This window comes from Hemitrygon akajei, chromosome 7 (genome assembly GCF_048418815.1).
Source record: "Hemitrygon akajei chromosome 7, sHemAka1.3, whole genome shotgun sequence".
Taxonomy (NCBI): Eukaryota; Metazoa; Chordata; class Chondrichthyes; order Myliobatiformes; family Dasyatidae; genus Hemitrygon; species Hemitrygon akajei.
The window spans coordinates 140,971,488-140,992,612 of record NC_133130.1 but is presented as its reverse complement, the minus strand read 5'-3'; the positions used below and the strand labels follow the sequence as shown (position 1 = coordinate 140,992,612).

Sequence of the window (21,125 nt, the reverse complement as noted above, 5' to 3'; positions counted from 1 at the left end):
AGTTGTGGTGCACAGACATATTAACTACTGACTGACACCGAGGAGCCGCTCTGCCATCAAGGTGAGGCATGAAGGCTTCACAGTACGTGTCAGTGATAACAGACCTGACTAGACTCACGTTACTGGAACAGCAGGTTGGTCCCGACAGTCAAAATGAGGCCTGAAGACGTGAGTCAAAATGGGGCCTGAATGAGGCCCCAGTGCAATGCACACAAAACCATCATACACCAAGTCCAAAGTCTTAAACTTTATTTTTACAGAAACTTACAGGGAAAGTGAGAGGAAATCATATTGGCCTCCCTGCAGGTGGCACAGTTTGGGAAATGGAGATTTAACACAAATAAAGTTTTCACACTTCCATCTCTGGTTGAGAGATTAATCGCATTCAGAACCATGCCTGGGATTCAGACAGTAAGCTTTTCTTTGGGTGAAGTACAAAGGCAGCAGATGGGTCAGTAACTGTGCTGCGGCAGCCCATAATCCAGCCCATATTCAGCTTGGCAATAATGTCAATCTGACTTTTGAAAAAGCCAGGGGAGACCAGTTCAAAAAACGAACTGATTTCGAGGCTTTGTTCTCATTTTTTCTTGGGTCCCTTCTCCAGAGGTTGTCCGATGTCCCTCCCACGTAACTTGAGGCCTTTTAAAGGGAAAAGAACGTTTAGTTGATACCAAACAAGTCCACACAGGACAAATCAAACCTGCAACAGAAGACAGCAAGTAATGTGTCACAATGCCCTCGGCAGAGCCCCTCCCTCAACCACTGCACTATGTGACTAAGGCTCCCCCTCCTCCTTGGTTTTTGGATGTCCAAGATTTTAATCTAGCAAGAGTGAAAATTAAAATAGATTTCCAAATCAGTACGGAACAATACAATTGCTTGCTTACACATGCAGTCTGCATGTTCGGGGAGCAGAGTTAAAAGCACCTTGCAAATTGTACAGCCACTGTACACAGGTGACAGGAGGGAAGTCTGTTGGTGGGTGGAACAATGGTCAAGCAAGCTGCTTTGACCATGTTGATGTTGAAGTTCAAGTGACATTTCAACTCATCTAGATAAGTGGAATGTAGGTGGGGAAAATGTCCAACTTCAGATCTACTGCTTCATAGCCCCAGTTATCCCTCTGGTCATGAAAAAAAAAACATATTTCAGAATCTCCAAGTCTGTGAAGCTGGAGTATCTGGTCATGGAAACGCCTCTGAAGGTCAAGGAGACATGATTAGATTCCCTGGATGGAAATTATCATTGACAAACCTTATTCCCAGCAAGTCTAAAATACCGAGCAGATTGTATTTCGAATTGTGATTTCAACAGTCTATTTATTGGCAAATGTGCCCACCGTTGAACTTATGATGGAGAGATCACTGATGAAACAGCTGAGAATGTTGTGCCTGGGACAAACCCCTGCAGTGATATTGAGAAGCTGACCTTTAACCATGTCTACGATAGGCAGAACTCTAAGCAGGAGGAGTTTTCACTGTTTTCTTGGCTGTATGGGCCCGTCACACTCATGTCACCCATTCTCCACTTGCTCATGCTATGACAAGGCTGTAGTGCAGCCAGAAGCACAGGCCCTTGTACAACCCAAGCCATGTGTAACACCCCGGTTAAGATTGTTACTGCTGCGCTGTAGGTTTTTCATGTTAGCAGTTCCGTAAGAGCAGTTTGTTCTGCTTTCAGTGTGTTTGGGTTTGAGCTAAAGGGGCTGTAATGTTTAGCAATGTGGTGTCATCCAATCAGGATGGTGGAATTGGGAAAAGGTTCTAAAGAACACTGGGCAGACAGGTTTTTGTGACAGACACCGGTGTGGGTCGAAGTCTTTCTGGCAGGAGCTGTGAGAAGACAGGAGGGAAGATGGCTGAGGATGCTGATCCTGTTGCACAAGGTGCCTTGTGCAGATGAATGGCTTCAAGGAGGAAGGACCAATTCTCCCGTGGGGGGGGCCCATTTGTTCCAGATGGATTTTGAGCATCACTCAGAAGCTGGTGTGCGCTTCCACACAGACAGAGGGTCCAGCGCACGAGTTAAGGACAACTTCAAGATGAGCTTCAACTTGCGTACACATTTGGACTAGGTTAACTGTAATGGGCCTTTTTCATTCTTTTTCCTTTTCTTTTTCCTACTAACTGTTTGATACAGCTTAAATTTGTAAATATACTTTCTTTATAATTGTATGTAGTATACAGTCTGTTACTTCTTGCTGATGGGCGACTATATGGGGAAAGTAATTACATAGTATTCATACAGATCAGGATTCAGGTTGGCAAGACATTCCAACCAAGGTGGTTTTCTCACTGCTGAGTCCAGCCACCATTAGCAAGGTGCTAACGAGCCACATCTCTTGAGACGCCTGCTAAAAAGGGGTTTCACATGCAATGGTGAGTGCGTCGCTGATGAGTTAAATGGAGCTTAATAACACGAAGATAGTGTTCGTCATTAAGCTGATGATTGAAAGAATGCTAATGGCTAGATCTACAGGACACATTGCACAGGATTTATCATGTGTAAACTTCATGTAAATGTACGAAAGCTCAGCTAGTTCAGGAGCACAGCAGCTGGGAAATTGGTGGGACCATAGCATTTGTAGTAACAAGTGGGTTCAATGACCAGAGAAAGACAATGATGGCCCATCCTTAGAAGGAAGCAAAGACATGTAATTCATGTACTTGGCACTTCAGGCTGAAGATGACTATACACTTTTCAGTATTGTCTTTTGTCCTCAAACAGGGCAGTTTGAGTACATGGATTTCCCTGAACCCTCCGATGGTTGTTTAATTACCCACCACTATTCATGACTGGGGAGCAGAATTTCAAATGAAGAATAACTCTCTATAGTTTAATTAACACAAGATATTGTGTTGTGGCTTCACGTGTTCATGGAGATGTTCCTCCTGTTTCAGGATGCCAGGCACACCCTTCCTGAGCAGTAAAATGATGGATCTGTCTTGCCAGTGGACAGAACATACTTGGGGATGGTGATGGCAGTATCTCAGGCGATGCTTGAAAGGTCTAATTCTGAGAATAACTATTAGCCTTTGGTTTAAAGATCTGTGGGTTGGAATCTCGATCCTTGTACACCCACAGATGTAACTGATGAGAATTTTGTTGGGTCAGTTGGACCGTCCACCACTGTCACCTCCTAGATATTCCCATTTGCTATTTCCCTGTAAGGTCTCTCAAGCTGTTCAACGCTCCCCATCCCCAACTCTCCAACCACTTACCTCCATGAGAGTGAATTTTTGACTGTGGCCAATGACCCTTACATCACATCTTTGGGATGTGGAAGGAGACTGGAGTTTCTGAGAAAAGCATGCAAAAGTTCAGCGCCCCAGATTAGGATCGAACCTGAATCACTGGAGATATGCAGCCTTGCCGCCCCAGCGTGCACCCTCTGGGTACAGAACTGACAGCACAGTGGAGATGCAGAGGAGAACTCAAGACAATTCAGATCAAGGGCAGAACAGCACTACAATGAAATGTAGGAGCTGCAAGCCGAGGGCTGGATATTTCTCACAACCCTAATACAAACTTGTAACTCACCGATCACTCTTTCAATCTTGCCAAGAACCTGGTTGTTAGGAATAGCTTTTCCAGCCTCGTAGTCAGCAATGACTTGAGGTTTCTCACTAATACGCTGAAAAGAAAACAAACAACATAGGTTAGATTGAAATACTTTATTTCTGGTATTACAGGGTTTTTAAAGCATGCTGGCTGGAGCAGTGATTATTAGTTATGAGAATACAACCTCAATTCCTAAATTGGGGCAAGGCTAATTTTGATGGCATTAGACAGGAACTTGCAAATATTAATGGGAGAGACTGTTTGCAGGTAAAGGAATGTCTGGAGAGTGGGAGGCTTTTAAAAATGAGATAGGGAGAGTTGAGGGCTGGCATATTCCTGTTAGAATGAAGGGCCAGGCTGGCAATATAAGAGAACCTAAGGAATATTAAGGATCTTGTCAGTTTAAAGGAGGCACTTAGGCAGCTAGTCTCAAGTGAAATAGCTGGAGAAAGTAGTACACAAGGGGAAATCAGGAAGGCAAATAGTAACCATGAGATACCTTTGGTGCATACAAATGTAGCAAGCAGCTAAAATTACAACAGGATCAGGAATAATTGAGAAAGTGGGTTAAAGAATGGCAGATAGAATTTAACTCTGACAGTGCAAAGTGTTGCACCTTGGCAAGTTAAACCAAGGCAGGACTTGCATGTAAATAGCAGGATTCTGGTATAACAGAGAGATGTTGGGGTACAAGTACATAGTTCCTTAAAAGTGGTGACACAGGTAAATATGATGGTGAAGGCAGCCTTCATCAATCCAGCATTGTCTAGAGGAGTTGGGATGACACACGGCAACTGCACAAGTCATTGGTAAGGCCACACTTGCAGCGTTTGTCACCAAGCTACAGGATGGAAGTCATTAAGCTGGCAAGCGTGCAATAAATATTCATAGGAACGTTAGTGGGACTAAAGGACTATAAGGAGAGGCTGAATTACCCAGGGTGAAGATGTCTAAAATTAGAGGGCATAGGTTTAAGGTGAGAAAGGAAAGACTGAAGGGGGTCTGAAGGGCAAATCTTTCTCCATACAGAGGGCAGTGGGTACATGGCTGCAGGTACAATCATAATATTGTTATAACCTCGGCCCCCTCCTTTGTGAGAATCGCAAGAGCCCTAGTCAAGGGGGGGTCAACTGACCCAAGAGGGGGAGAGACGTGCGGAAGACCACGTTCTCCCGAGAAGCAGAATAAAGGCGACATTGACTAGTGTCTCATGGAGACCACGTGAAAAGCCCTCGGGCAAAGTGGGCTGGTTGAGAGAGAGGTCGCATCACCTGCAACCTGATTGACACCTGCGATCCCGTGAAGAAGTATAAAGGAGGGTCTGAGGGGGGGACAACCCTCAGACGCACCAAGGAAGCACGATACCGATTCCCGTGGGAGCGGGAAGCCATTTTGAAGGAAGCCACGTGCGTTAGATTCCAAATTTTGAATCTGTGGCTAGAACCTTGGAAGACCGCTTTTAACTAACAACGGGGAAGCCTGCTCCCGATTCCAAGGATTTGCTCTGTAAAGACAACAGGCAAGTGTTTATCCTTTCTCAACCATCTCTCTCTCTCTCCACAACGTGAAACCCCAGCGGTTCCCAAAAGGGAAAAGCCTGCAAACTTCTGAGTGACTCTTTATATTTCAATTGGACTCAGTATTAACCCCTAGACAACTATAGAGCTTATTTCTGATTGATTATTATTACACCGGTGTTTTAGATTGAGTTTTGACGATGTATATGATCTGAATGTTTTGTATTAACCATACGTTTGTGCCCCTTTTTGAATAAAACGTTTGAAAATAGTAGCATCCGACTCAGCTGATCCCGCTATCTTTGCTGGTAAGTTACCTGGTTACGAGGTTACGTAACAATATTTAAAAGACACTTGGACAGATACATGGATAAGAAAGGTTTGGTGGGACATGGGCCAAAAGCAGGCAATTAGTTCTGTCTCAGCTAAGTACTTTGGTCAGCAGAGATAATGGCCTGAAGGACCTGCTCCCATGCCCTTATGATTCCATATCCTGCATAGCAAACCCTTCCCTCAAACCATCACTACTGGCTGCTCCACAGGGGTCAGTGTTGGGACTGCTTCTTTTTATGCTGTATATAAATTATTTAGATGATGGAATAGATGGCTTTGTTGCCAAGTTTGCAGATGACACAAAGATTGGTGGAGGGGCAGGTAGTGTTGAGGAAACAGGCAGGATGCAGAAGGACTTAGACAGATTAGGAGAATGGGCAAAGAAGTAGCATATGAAATACAATGATGGAAAACGCATGGTCATGCACTTTGGTAGTAGAAATAAATGTGCGGATTATTTTCTAAACGGAGAGAAAATCCAGGAATCGAAGGTGAAGAGGGTCTTGGGAGCTCTTGTGCAGAACACCCTAAAGGTTAACTTACAGATTGAGTCCGTGGTGAGGAAGCCAATGGCATGTTAGCATTCATTTCAAGAAGTCTAAAATACGAGAGCAAGGATGTGATGCTGAGGCTTTATAAGGCACTGGTGAGGCCTCGCCTTGAGTATTGTGAACAGTTCTGGGCCCCTCGTCTTAGAAAAGATTTGCTGGCATTGGAGAGGGTCCAGAGGAGGTTCATAAGGATGATTTCAGGAATGAAAGGATTATCAGGCAAGGAATGTTTGATTGCTCTGGGTCTGTACTTACTGGAATTCAGAAGGATGCGGGGAGGATCTCATTGAAACCTTTCGAATGTTGAAAGGCCTAGACAAGAGTAGATGTGGAAAGGATGTTTCCCATGGTGGGAGAGTCTAGGACAAGAGGGCACAGCCTCAGGATACAGGGTCACCCTTTCAAAACATGCCGAGAAATTTGTGGAATTTGTTGTCACATGCAGCTGTGGAGTCCAGGTTGTTGGGTGTATTTAATGCAGAGATTGATAGGTTCTGGATTGAACTGGCATCAAAGGTTACAGGCAGAAGGCCAGGAACTAGGGTTGAGGAGGAGATAGAAAAAAGGATCAGCCATGATTGATTGGTGGAGCAGACTCAACAGGCCAGATGGCTTAATTCTGCTCCTATGTCTTATGGGATGCAGAAGTGACGCACCCTCCAGCAGTCCTACCTTACACCATGCCTCCCAAGTCACCGACCCTGCACAGATGACTGCTCCTGCCTCCTCACTAGCACCACGCGATGTACAGAAAACAACTTCAGACGCTGGGCAGCTGTGTACTCACTGTGGCCAAGTCCTTCTGATTCATTCCCATGTTCTGTCGGCCCTGCTGGATCAGTTTGCCAACAGTGAGCGACACTCGCTCGTGGTGAAGCTCCTCCGTCTCCCGGTCCAGTTTTGCAGTGTTCTTTGTTATAGTGTGTTGCTTGTTTTGTCCTGCAGCCCCTGGGCACAGCAGAAAGCAGAGAGGTCCTTCAGCTACTCAGCTCTCATGATCCCATCGAATAAACCCATATAGTAAAGACCAACACGGTTTCCCCATCAACTCCTCAAAAGGCAGTCATGAGTTAATTAAGAGTGAAACTCCATCTAGTGGCCTGTCAAACATTCCCAGGGCAGATACGGTAAGGAACGGATTCAGAGCTAACTTCCACCTGCACGGAGCAGACACTACCCCGGCTGGGCAATGGAAAACAAATGCCAGAAATCAGAAATAAAAACCTAATGTCATACCCGTGTCTCCGTTCAGTAGTTATCTTCAATATTGCTGTGATTCTTAGGGCTTAAATGTTTCCCTGTTGTAGCTTATTACCCCATCGTTAGAACATTGCTCGATCTAACAGCAAGCCTTTTCTAATCAGCTTAGAAAAACTTTAACAGGCTCAGCAGTAGAGTAATTATTTGGTAATCTCACCTGCCCATCACCTCTCCTTGGTATCCCTCCTTCTTCCCTTTCTCCTACGGTGCGCTATCAGATTCTTTCTCTTCCAGTCCTTTACCTTTCCATCACCTCCCAGCTTCCTACTTCATCCTCCCTCCACCACCTATCACCTTCTAGTTTCTTCCTTCCCCTCATCCACCTTCTTCCCATTCCTGATGGAGGGTCTCGGCCCAAAACATCGGCTTTTTATTCACTTCCGTAGATGCTGCCTGACCTTCTGAGTTCCTCCAGCATCTTGAGTGTGTTGCTGTCTGACCCGAGTTTTTATTTCAGATTTCCAGCTGATTATTATTTTAATTCTATGAGTTTCACACAGTTCAGATCTCCTACGGTTACTAATTCACGTCTTTTACTTTGTGACTATTTTAGATCTGTGTGTTAATAATCGCAGTGGGGTTAAAAAAAAACAGTAGGGCAGAGAAAGGTCACCGAGAGAAATCCAGCAATGTAAAATTCAATGAACTTATTATCTGTTGTTGAGAATCACAACAGCCTAAAATTCAGGATAAAGCTGACAAGCAAAACAGTGCTGAAAGAGATTATATACACCAAAGACTTTTGTACAGTACTGTATATCTTCTGCCTGACAGAGGAAATGAACAGAGAGTGACTAGAGTGAGAGGAGCCCTCAAATTACATTAGATGCTTTCCCAAAACAGCAGAAAGCACAGACGGGGTCAGTGGAGAGGAGGCTGATTTGAATGATGGAGACTGGGCTGTGTTCACAGCTCTCTGAAATTTCTTGTGGGCTTGGGCATGTCAATGGAAAGAGGGATTAAAGAGATTACGTGAAGAGAGGAAACAGTAGAATTTCAGTGTGCAATAACTTGAAATTATTTCCTTTGTGGCACAAAAACAAGAAAACTTTCTAAAAAATGAAAAATACAGGGAACAGCAAAATTGCATGAACATAAAATATCATGGATCTATAGAAAATAATTGAAAAGACCAATAGAATGAATGGTTCTCATACTTGGTGCTTAAGAATATAAAAGCACAGTATTTGTCCTACAGTTGTACAAAGTCCTAGTTAGACCACATCTGGAATAATTCTGGGGATTACAAAGTTCAAAGTAAATTTATTATCAAAATACCTATATGTCACCATATACAACCATAAGATTCATTTACCTGTGGGTATACCCAATAAATCTATAGAATAATAGCCATAACAGAATCAATGAAAGATTGCCAACTTGGGCATTCAACTAGAGTGCAAAAGACATCATACTGTGAAATACAAAAATAAAGAAATAATAAATAAATAAGCAATAAATATCAAGAAAATGAGATGGAGATTCCTTGAAAGTGAGTCCATTGGTCGTGGGAACATTTCAATGATGGGGCAGGTGACATTGAGTGAAGTTATCCCCAATGGTGGGAGTGCATTAACTTCAAAAGAGAAATAAATGTAATGAGAGGAGATTTGAAACATTTGGGATAAGCAAAGGGAAATGGAACAGAAAAACTCCCTATTCAAGGCTCAGAGGGCATAGTTTCAAAAATAATATTGAAGGGGCACCATAAAAGTGATGGACAGGACTTGCTTGAGTGAATAAATGGTTCCTGCTCCCATCCCCTCAGACAGTGAGATACAATTAATAAAATATTCTTACATTTCTTTGTAGTCTCCACATCATCTCCTCTGCGCTGGGCGGATGTGATGGCCTAAGGAAAGAGAAAGAAAAAAATGTCAAGTTAATATTCACTTCTGGAAGGATTCTTGAACACACAATTTCGTCACCATCATTTAATTCCACTTACACTGCAGCTGACTCACAGTAGCACTTATCCCATGAAGGAGCCTACCTTACTTTCCTGGTATCCTTATAAATTGTCAATGCACTCTCCCTGTGACTTCATCTTTCTAAAAATACAATCACTATGCATCATTGTAAGGTCTACCTAAGGTTTGATACAGGTTTAGCATAACTTCCCTACTTTTCAGTTTTGTCCCTCCAGAAATAAATCTTGAGATTTTGTTTTATTTTACTAGCCTCGACAACTTTTGCTGCAATGCTTAGATTTGATGCATTCGCAATCCATGATATCTTTAAACCTCTACTCCATCTGTACTCACACCTTTCAAGTAATATGATCACCTCTTCCAATCATCCCACCAAGATGTTCCATCTCACATTTACGGATTAAACTTAATTTGCCAATTATTTTATCAGTCTTCCGCTTAATGCTGTCTTTTAATTCACTACAATGTCAACTTACACACTTTCCCATATCACTGTAAGCTTGTATCGTCTGCTGATATAGAAACTGTATTTCAGACCTGAATTTAAATCTTTACAACAAGGGCAAAAAGTTACTTGTGGGAGTGGTGGTACTGTCAGGGTCTGGACAAGGTAGGACTGAATATAAAGAAAGAAATGACAGGAGCTTGTCAGAAAAGTTCATCAATAACCATGGGAGATTTATAGAGTGGAAAAATCAGATGGGCAAAGTAGCCCAAGTGAGGAATTCATGGAATGTTTACAGGATGTTTTCTTGCAACCGGATCTTCTGGAGCCAACTGAATTAGAGGCTCAACTAGATCTGGTATTGTGCAATGAAATGGGATTGATTAATTAATAACCCCAATGTGAAAGCAACTCAAACTAACAATGATCATAATATAACCAAACTTTTCAGAGAAAAGAATGAATCCAAGAACTTTAAACTGAAATAAGGGCAGTTCTGAGGGTATGGAGGGAAACCTGGTAGATTGAGTTAAGGTCAGTTGAGATGCAGTAGCAGACGTTTAATGAGTGCCATGATAAACAATTCAACAGTAAAAAGAAGTTGCACAAGGTGAATTCACCATCCCCAATTAACCAACGATAAAGTATTAAATGTAAAGAAGTAGGATATAATTGTGTGAAGATGGCTGACAAGTCAGAAGATCAGAAGGGAAGGAAAATAAAAATATAATACAAAGTGAACCAGAAACGTAACAGTCAGAGGCAGATACTTAGAAACAAAGTGAGCTTTGCCCCTATAGCGAGTGAGCCTGGGGAATTAAGGAAAGCAAGGTGATGACTGATTAATCAAACGGGCACTTTGCATCAGTTGTCATTACAGAGGATACAGGTAATGTCCCAGAAGCAGTTGTAAATCAGGAATTGAAAGGAAGGTGAGTTATGACAACCAGAGAAGAGGTAGTACGCAAATTACAATTGACAAGTCTCTGGGTTTCGATAGACTTCTTTCCAGCATCTCAACTGCAGTGGCTGCTAAGAAAGCTGAGGAAAGTTCCACTGCATTAGAAAATAGGAAATATGACACCATGATTCAAAAAAATGGAAAGCAAGAAACTATGGGCCAGTTAGCTTAATATGCCATAGGAAACTGCTACGAGCTATTGATAAAAATGGTGTAGCAGGGTATAGCAAAGTAATCAACACAAAGTCAACATGGTTTTGTGAAAGGGAGGAAAGATCAGATTTCACCAGTTTATTGAAGTTATTTATTGAAGAAGTAACGTGCTGTGGATGAAAGGGAATCAATGGATCCATCACACTTAAGATTTCCAGAATTCATTTGATGCAGGAACACAGATACAAACAGGCTCTGGATATCACTGGTTAGCAACAAACAGATTTACAATGATACAGAATAGAAATAAGCCCTTCAGCCCATCAAGAAATGGGGGACAAAGAAATGGCAGATGAACTTAATAAGCATCTTGCAACAGGATCAGAATCAGGTTTATTATCACCGGCATGTGATGTGAAACTTGTTCATTTAGCAGCAGTATTTCAATGCAATAGATAATCCAGCAGAGAGAGAGAAAATAATAATAAATAAAATAAAACATAATAAATAAATAAATCGATCAATTATGTATATCAAATAGATTATTTTTTAAAATGTGCAAAAACAGAAATACTGTATATTAGAAATTGAGGTAGTGTCTAAAGCTTCAAAGTCCATTTAGGAATCGGAAGGCAGAGGGGAAGAAGCTGTTCTGAATCGCTGAGTGTGTGCCTTCAGGCTTCTGTATCTCCTACCTGATGGTAACAGTGAGAAAAAGGCATGCCCTGGGTGATGGAGGTCTTTAATAATGGACACTGCCTTTCTGAGACACTGCTTCCTAAAGATGTCCTGGGTACTTTGTAGGCTAGTGCCCAAGATGGAGCTGACTAGATTTACAACCTTCTACAGCTTCTTTTGGTCCTGTGCAGTAGCCCCTCCATACCAGACAGTGATGCAGCCTGTCAGAATGCTCTCCACAGTACAACTACAGAAGTTTTTGAGCATATTTGTCAACATGCCAAATTGCTTCAAACTCCTAATAAAGTATAGTTGCTGTCTTGCCTTTTTTATGACTACATCAATATGTTGGGACGAAGTTAGATCTTCAGAGATCTTGACACCCAGGAACTTGAAGCTGTTCACTCTCTCCACTTCTGATCCCTCTATGAGGATTGGTATCTGTTCCTTGGTCTTACCCTTCCTGAAGTCCATAATCAGTTCTTTCGTCTTACTGCCAGGTTGTTGTGCTGGCACCATTCCACTAGTTGGCATATCTCACTCCTGTATGCCCTCTTGTCACCACCTGAGATTCTACCAACAATGGTTGTATCGTCAGCAAATTTGAAGATGGTGTTTGAGCTATGCTTAGCCACACAGTCATGTGTTTACAGAGAGTAGAACAGTGGGGCAGGCACACACCCCTGAGATGCACCAGTGCTGATCGTCAGCAAAGAGGATATGTTATCACCAATCCGCACAGATTGTCGTCTTCCAGTTAGGAAGTCGAGGATCCAATTGCAGAGGGAGGTACAGAGGCCCACCAGGTTCTGCAACTTCTCAATTAGGATTGTGGAAATGATGGTATTAAATGCTGAGGTATAGTCGACGAACAGCATCCTAATGTAGGTGTTTGTGTTGTCTAGCTCATCTAAAAGCGTGTGAAGAGCCATGGAGACTGCGTCTGCTTTACTGTGGAAAGCACCAGCAGTATGCCAGAAATCTGAGACTGTTCGGGGGGCAGAAGTGAGTGTGATTGCTATTTCTAAGGAGCTGCTTGAGAAGCTGAAGGTCAGGAGGTAGATGAGTCACCTGGACCAGATGGTGTACACCCCAGAGTTCTGAAAGAGGTAGCTGAAGAAACTGTGAAGGCATTAGTAATGTTAAGTCCAAGAATCACGAGTTTCTGGAATGGTTCCAGAGGACTGGAAAATTGTTAATGTCACTCCACTCTTTAGAAGGCAGGGAGGTAAAAAAAACAGCAAATTATAGACGAGTTAACCTGACTTCAGTGGTTGGTAAGATGTTGGAATCCCTTATTAAGGATGATGTTTCAGGGTACTTACTGACACATGTTAAATAGGCCAAAGTCAGCATGATTTCCTTAAGGGTAAATCTTCCCTGACAAATCTATTGGAATTCTTTAAGCAAATAACAGGCAGGATAGACAAAGGAGAATCAATGAAAGTTGTTCACTTGGATTTTTAAGATGGCCTCTGACAAGGTACTACACATGAGGCTGCTAAACCAGAGCCCACAGTATTCCAGGAAAGATACTAACAAGGATGGCAGACTGGCAGAAGGCAAAGAATGGGAATAAGGAGTCTTCTCTGGTTGGCTACCAGTGACAAATGGTGTTCCGCAGGGTTCGGTGTTTGGATCACTTCTTTTCATGTTATATGTCAACGAATTGGATGACAGAATTGATGGCACTGTGGCCAAATTTGATGACGATACAAACACAGGTGGAGGGGCATGTAGTGTTGAATCCGCAAAAAACAGGCAGACAGAATACGGTTTAGGGAAGTGTTTGATCATGCACTTTGGTAAAAAGAATAAAGGTGTAGACCATTTTCTAAATGGGGAGCAAATTTAGAAATCAGAGGTGCCAAAGGACTTGAGGGTCCTTGTGCAGAATTCCCTAAAGGTTGACTTTATGGTGAGAAAGGCAAATGCAATGTTAGCATTCATTTCGAGCGGACTAGAAGATAAAAGCAAGGATGTAATGCCGAGGCTTTATAATGTATTACTCAGACTGCACTTGGAGTGTTGCAAATAGTGTTGCTGGCATTGAAGAGGGGCCAGAGGAGGTTCACGAGAATAATCCTGGGAATGCAAGAGTTAACATATGAGGAACATTTGTTGGCTCTGGGCCTGTACTCGCTGGAGTTTAGAAGAATAATGGGGATCTTATTGAAAGCTATTGAATATTGAAAGGCTTAGATAGAGTGGACACAGAGAAGATGCTTCCTGATGTGGGGGGGGGGGGGGGGGGGGGGGGGGGGAGTCTAGGACCAGGGGACACAGGCACATCCCTTTGAGGTGAGGAGATGAGGAGGAATTTCTTTAGCCAGAGGGTGACAAATTTGAGGAATTCATTGCCGTAGATGGCTGTGGAGGCCAAGTCATTAGGTATTTTTAAAGCAGAAGTTGATTAGTCAGGGTGTCAGAAATTACCGGGATAAGGCAGAAGAATGGTGTTGACAGGGATAATAAATCTGCCATGATGCAATGCCATGGTGGAGAAGGTTCTCCGTCAGTGAGCTGAATAGCCTGATTCTATTGCTATGCTTTATGGTCTAAGTCTGTGACAACTATCACCCACACATTCACACTCACCCCATTTTTATTCTCCCCACTCCCCTCACCTCCACATTCAGGGGTAGTTTGGTGGTCAATTAACCTACCAACCCACACACTTTTGGATGTAGAAGAAAACCACAGCTCCTGGAGCAAATCCATGTGTTTACAGGGAAAACGTGCAAACTCCACTCCTGCAGCACCCAAAGTCAGGATCAAGCCACTGTGCTGGAGCTGGAGTTGTGAGGCAACAGCTCTGTTGGCCTTGCTACTGTGCCACTCCACCATCTGTCACACCAATCAATACAGGGGCAATAGTGTTTACACCATAAAACATAGCAACAAATGTCATCACTGTTCTACATCCAGTGCACTGGTTCCTTACTAATTAAATGAACACAATGCACTTGTGGGTACATACCAAGTGCAACAGTGGAAAACCTTATCGACGACGCAGGTTGGCCACATGAGTAAAACAGGAATCAGCACTAGCTCTCAATCCTCTAGTCATGAAATCATGGTCAACTCCCTATCAAGTCCACATTCCGCTTTCTCCATAATTCCCTTAACGTTATATTTTAAAAAACACAACCAATTACAGCCATGACTTTACTTAACGGTGCCCATGGCCGTTGGTGTACAGAGCTCCCACCTCCTGTGTAAATTTCTCACTGAATTCTGAAATTTAGAATCAAAATCAGGTTAATTATCAGTAATGTGTCATGAAATTGTGGTAATGATGGATGCCACCTTTCTGAGCTGGTTGAGTTTACAACCCTCTGCAGCTTTTTCCGACTCTGTGCAGTGGCCCCTCCATACCAGATGATGTAACTGGTTAGATTGCTCTCCACAGCACGTCTGTCTAAACTTAGGATTTTAGATTTATCAGCCAAAAGAGCGACCATAGCAATCCTCTCAGCATCTTGTCTCTCAATAAAATTACCTTTCATTTTCCCGAGCTCCACTGAATAAAGACCCATCCTGATCAATCTCTCCTCACACGACACCCTACATCTCAGGAATCACAGAAGGCCCCATAACTGAGCAGGCTGGTGGTGCTTTTGTCCAGCCAGGCTCCCTCTGGAAAGTTTCTGTGGGTCAGTGGTGAGCACAAGAGGCTCTACACAATGCAAATTCTGGATCCCACTTCCGTTTTTAAGGATGCTGTAAAGTATTCCAAAATTTTACTGACAATAGATATCAAGTTAACTAAGTTTATTACAGCATTTCTCCCCTATCTTAAATGACATTTGCTGCCTGTGAGAGTATGCAGTCAGGATAAAGTAACAATGAAAACCAGAGTGTGGAGCACTGCTGACAGAAAAGCTAAGCCTCACAGAAAAGACAAGTAAATATTCAAACAGTAGGAATTTAGTTTCTCTGGGACAACCCTCAAATAGGTAAATGTTTTCATAACGGAAAAGAGTAAGTTGATGTTTCGGGTTGAAACCCTTCCTGTACTCTTTTCCATAGATGCTGCCTGGCCTGCTGAGATCCTCCAGCATTTTGTGTGCGTTGCTTGGATTTCCAGCATCTGCAGATTTTCTCCTGTAAATGTTTTCATAAACACTTTCTGCAGCTGCTGAATGCACAGGTTTACGGTGCAAGGGAGAGTGATGCTGTTGACAATGTGAGAAGCTTTGAGAAAACACCTCATCACTAAAGAGCTAAGCAAATGGAAATGTTTTTAACTGGACGTTTAGTAATTTTAGAGTGAAATACGGTTTGAGTTGAGGTAAACAACACAATGGTACCTGTGCGAGGGACTGATGCAAATTGGGACATTTTCCTGTGGTCCAATGGGGCATGTTCACAGATATGATCAGTATTATTGGTGTCTGTGTGATCTTCCCAGCACCGGAGATAGTTATCAATTTAACTTTGTGTGGTCAAAATAAAGCTATTGGCTCATATTCAAGGTTCAAGGTACATTTATTATCAAAGTATGTATGCAATATAACAGCTCTGAGATTTGTCTTCTGCAGACAGGCATGAAACAAAGAAAACCATGGAAAAGAAAAACATCCCACCCCCCCCCATCCCCTACACGCAAAAATTATACTGGTGTCAGGTTGAATCATTGATTTTCCAAAGGTCTTTTTTAACATCCCCCACCCAACCTGTTAGAAACACACCCTCCAATTTTCAATCTCTGTTCCAAAATCGTGAGAACTTTGAAAGGTCAACACCAGTTCATCAACTGTCTCTGGTGCTACTTTACTCAAACTGCTGACACTTAGGCTGTTGGCTAACCATTAACCACTGTATTTTTATAATGTACACAGACACAAAACACTTGCTCACATCACAGGCACTACCTGGTTTTCCATTCTACATCCTCCCTTCTGTAAATTACAGAGACTTCTTTGTGACAGTCCTTCCAGTTTACACACATGAAGAAGCTCTTACATTTTGTTACACTGCGTGACAACTGATATGTTTTGTCACCTCTGTAATTTGGTCACTGGTTCCTGGTTCCTAACCCTCTAGATAACTACAGTTCTTGTTGATATGTCAGTCTGATACACTCATTGAGATACTTCATCTGAGGGTAAAAGTGCCTCAATCACCCCCTTTAATGCAACACAAGGATTAGACCTCATGTACAGGTCTATAATTACACAACAGCTGTTATATGTAATACTGGGATATAATACTAATAGCACAGTGTATCTATCAATCTTTAACACTGGGGTACAGTTCTGGTGTAAGTAGCTAGACACTGTAATAATCTAGTATATAGTGTTGTCACTATGCAAATCAATTACTGATTTGCAGTGCAGATAACCTTTAACACCAGGATGAAGAGAAATTAGGGACAAGTGTAAAGCTGGAATTCACATCTGTAACTATTAAACACATGGGTATAGGTCTGACAATTTATAATGTTGGTGAGAAAAACACAGACACTGGAGAAACTAGATACTCTAGGTGGGATAAGATGTATTATGATACAGTGCTTAAGGAACTAAAAAAGTATACAATTAAGACACTATATCATGGAACAAGACAAGTGGGTGCAGTTGCCACTATGATACTAGAGTAAACGACTCAAGGGGCATCAAGTGGAAAAATCTTTCCAACGGTTGGACTCGTACCCCATATGACTCCAGATGCTTCTGGTTGTTGGAGGTCAATCATCCCAGGGCCAAGCCCCAAATCTTCAGCTGCTTCATTAATGACAACCTCTCCATTAGAAATGGAATAACCACTGATCATTGCAAAACTCAACTGCATTTGCAATTTGGAATGCACCCAGCCTATACAAACACTCAGGCTTAGGCTGACAAGGGGCAAGTAATGTGTAACAAAAGAACTAAGCTAATTAATCGCCATTGTAAACTACAGCTGGTGTAGGTGAATGGTAGAATCTGGGGAGTTAATGAGAAGGTGTTGGGGGGGGGTAATAAAATAGATTAGAATTTAAATGAATACTTCTGATCTGTATTTACTGTGAAAGCTAGTCAGTTCAGGTGAGGGTAGCAGATCCTGGAGCATGTCAACATTACAAAGGAGAAGGTGTTAGAGGCTCCAAAACACCAACTTGGCTAAATCACTGCAGCCTGATCAGACCAAATTTATGAAATTTTTCAGAAGCTAAGCACGAATATTCAGATTGTTCTGTTATCCGCTATAATTGCCAAGCGGTGTTTTGGGGGTGAGTAAAAGGTTTGCGTGTGATTCAATTTGTTAAAGAGAACTCACTATTGAGGGCATCAATTAGTTGTACATCAATGCGGAAAGAGAGGAATGGAAGTTGGACACAGTATGATTTTAATGAGACTAATAACAAACAGGCTGCAATTTTTCTTAACACAAGGAACAAGGTCAAATAACTGACTGAATAATACAAGTAAGGAACTTCACTATCTGTGGTGCACGGAGATAAGAGTGTGATGTGACCATGAGAGATTTTCTATTCAAGAACTGGAAGCATGTCAATCACTACTGACTGACTGGCTCATGGAACCGATATGCAACAGGTGTCTCTGGGACTTGCTGACAAATCAGGACATCTACATTTACAGAACTGGCTGGGGTGGTCACTTTTGAAGTACGGGTGTTGCGATTAACTTTGTAACTGAGACATATAAAGGTGGGCCAATGGACAAGTTTCTATCTTGTGCAACTGTATGCCATTTAATGGTCTGGAACACCTGCTCACCTGGATTAAAAAAGATTCTGTACACTGCAATTACTGATATAGGCTTCTTCAACTACACCTTTCTATCCATAATCCATAACTCATCAGCAAGACAGACAAGGGTAGCAGGTGCATGGGACAATGGCTACTGGCTCAATTCCAGTGCATGCATCATCCGGACTTTGAAATATATTGCCAATCTTTCATCATCACTGAGTCCAAACCCTGGAACTCCTGCCCCAGGGACACTGTGGGAGTGTCTATGCATCTGATCGGACTCAGGACAGCAGAATTCACCACAGGCAATAAGTTCCAGAGTTGCTGGTGTCATCTACAAATATAAAAACACATAAATTTGCTCTTGTCTAACAATGGCGAGTTGTTGTACACACAAACACAGGCAGCAACTCAACCCTTCTAGTAAACCAGAAATACGTGGGTGTAATGCAGTAGTCACTCATCTCCAAGGCTGTCTCAGCACATGAGTCTGCTAGTAGCAATGAGAGAATCAGCCACAACCTTATTGTATAGGGGAGCACAGCTGAAAGAACGTCTTCCCTATTCCTGCGTTCTGCTTCCATTTCTCTTTTATAAAGACCTAAATTCACGATCACGCTCTCATCCATATCTCTACCAGGGGCTCCCAACCTTTTTTATGCCATGGATTGATACCATTACGCAAAGGGTCTGTGGACCCCAGGTTGGACACCCCTGTGAGGAAACGCGTCACAAAGGGATATGGCATATGCATCGAGTTATAAAGCTGATCATCCATTATGGAAAGTTCTAATTTATATTTAACCTGTGCTCTTCATTCTCGGAATGTCTCAGAGTTTGATTAACACTATATCTAACCTATACTGTAACCGCCTGGGTTGGTTTGTTTTTTGATATCAATTGTGGCCCACTAATATCACTTGACAATTGAATTGTCTTCACTCACATCTGCACCTAATGAACCTGGTGCTGCAACATATGCGTATAAATCACATAAATTTGATTGGTTCCATGGTACTTAGGTCATAAAGTGCACAAGACAGCTGTCCAGTCTAGTTCCTAGAATGAACAATCGGTGGTTTTCCACCTGGGTAACGATCTGATCTACATTTTGTCCCCATTCCTGGTGCAATGTTGCAATAAGTACCACCATAAACCAACAATCGCCGCCACATTTCAGAAAGATGAGCAACAGACACCATCAAATTAACTTGCAAACACACACAGCTGGTTATTTCCCCAAGCATCTGAAATATACTGGCTCAAAGTGTCAACAGTGCAATGCACTGGGGAAGGCACTGGTTTTGTTTTCAGCAGTGTTGGGAGGTGGGGATAGGGCGGTGGAAGAGAAAATGCGGTTATAGTTGTCCTTAGCGTCCTGGACAAGATGGGTAGAATTGGGGGGGGGGGGGGAAATAAATCCCTCGGTCGCTGCGCATTTGGGGAAAGAGCGTCGCCGAAGCTCCTTTCCTGCGCACTCTAATACTATGAAGGTGAGGAACGTTGATGGCGATGGGATGAAGGGATGGAGAGAGGAAAGGATAGGGGTCGGAGACGGGAAGTTAGGATGAGGAAAGGAAGAGGGGACGATCAGCAGTAGGCCACGACAGAGGTGGGGTACAGTGGGACAGGACAGAGGCTGGCATTGAAGGGGATGGAGTCCGGTGTGGTGGTGGGGGGTAACGGGACAGGACGAGTGGGGAGAGGAGAGTTTGCGGGACACGTCAGCACGGGAAGTGGGGGGGGGGGGGAGAAGAGAAACGACACGATCTGCGCTCGCAGCGACATCGGGCCCACCTGTGGCGTGGCCGGCAGGGAGGGACAGCGCCCACATCACAGGGACGGGACCCCAGCTGCAGCCCCCGGCTCCCGCCGCTCACTACCTGCTTGGACTTGGCCTGCGCCGCACTCGGGCCCTTCTTGCGCAGAACCGTCACCGTGTCCCAGTCACTCTCCGCCATCTTCCGCCGCCTGACTGCGCAGCCGCGCCACCGCCCGCCTTGACGAAACTTTATTGAAAACAAGCAAGGGCTGACAACTTTATTGACACAAAGCCCGGGCGACCAATCAGAGGCGGCGCTGGACAGAAAGTGCTGGAAACCCTTGGGCGGCCAGGCGCACGTTGGCTCGGCTCATCTGGCGTCGCATTCGGTCGGCGAGAGCCGCTGCCGGCGGTTCCCAGCGGGATACAACCCTTGTGACAGTCACAGTGCATGGAATCAGACCCCTCACGTACTTGCTGAACACCACCCCCACCGTACCCGTGGACCAGCCTGGCCCGGGGGGGAGACGTTCCTGAGGCACTCGGGATCTATCCCCACAGCGGCAGAGAGCGGGACCCATCTCCCGCTTCAGAATCGTGAAGGGAGTTCGATGTTTGAACGATCAGGGTCTGGGGTATACTAGCCATCATCATCTTTGATGCCTGTACAACTTGAGGGTCCGAGTGAATACCTGCTCCTATTGTATGAAATTCATTCTCGATCCCCGAAGTAGTCGGCATATCTACCCCCCCTGGACCCCCCAAAACTCTTGCATGTATGGGCTTTACATTAAAGTCACACTGGAGAGGACCTGTTTTTATCTGCATACTATTCATGAATCACTCACAGGGGCATCCAGGTCCTTCTGCATGTCAGAACGCCACACTCCTTTTCATATTTGCCACCAAAATGGTCAACTTTACATTTCCCACTATTATTATACATGTAAGACCTTTGTCGGGTTATTTAATCCCTGTGTACCCTCCTAATGTTCTCTTCACAAATTTCATTCCTAGCTTTTGAGACACACCATCCAAGTCATTTTGATACATGGTAAAAATTTTGAACACCCAACAATCTCTGGCACTCCACACGTTAACAGTTTGCCAACCAGAAACACACCCACTTATGCACACTCTAAAATTAAGAGAACCAGTGCTAACTTCTCAGTTTGAAGAGCAGTAATAACTGGGAAGGAGGGTAAAGAAGTTTGTTAAGCCGTGTGGAGGGTGGGGTGCACATCTCTGCCAGGGATAAAATGGGGATAGGTTG

The 21,125-nt window shown here is 43.5% G+C and overlaps 1 protein-coding gene and 1 pseudogene across 1 annotated transcript; one reads left to right on the top strand and one right to left on the bottom strand.

The window, feature by feature from the left end:
* Positions 1-232: 232 nt before the first annotated feature.
* On the bottom strand, positions 233-20,120 carry edf1 (endothelial differentiation-related factor 1). Its single transcript, XM_073052138.1, has 5 exons — positions 19,974-20,120; positions 9,023-9,074; positions 6,750-6,910; positions 3,541-3,634; positions 233-639 (listed from the first exon to the last, which is right to left on the bottom strand). Exons 1-5 carry the CDS (start codon positions 20,049-20,051, stop codon positions 578-580), a joined length of 447 nt encoding a protein of 148 aa, XP_072908239.1. The 5' UTR covers positions 20,052-20,120; the 3' UTR covers positions 233-577.
* Positions 12,859-18,365, top strand: LOC140729910 (eukaryotic initiation factor 4A-II-like; annotated as a pseudogene).
* Positions 20,121-21,125: the final 1,005 nt, after the last annotated feature.

What these genes read in the sequence shown, in the direction of transcription:
- edf1 (XM_073052138.1), bottom strand. Translation starts at nt 20,051, where the DNA reads ATGGCGGAGAGTGACTGGGACACGGTGACGGTTCTGCGCAAGAAGGGC. An exon ending in CGCAGGCCAAGTCCAAGCAG is followed by an intron (nt 9,075 to 19,973) that starts GTAGTGAGCGGC and finishes CTCTTTCCTTAG; the next exon opens with GCCATCACATCCGCCCAGCG. An exon ending in TGTGGAGACTACAAAGAAAT is followed by an intron (nt 6,911 to 9,022) that starts GTAAGAATATTT and finishes TGCTGTGCCCAG; the next exon opens with GGGCTGCAGGACAAAACAAG.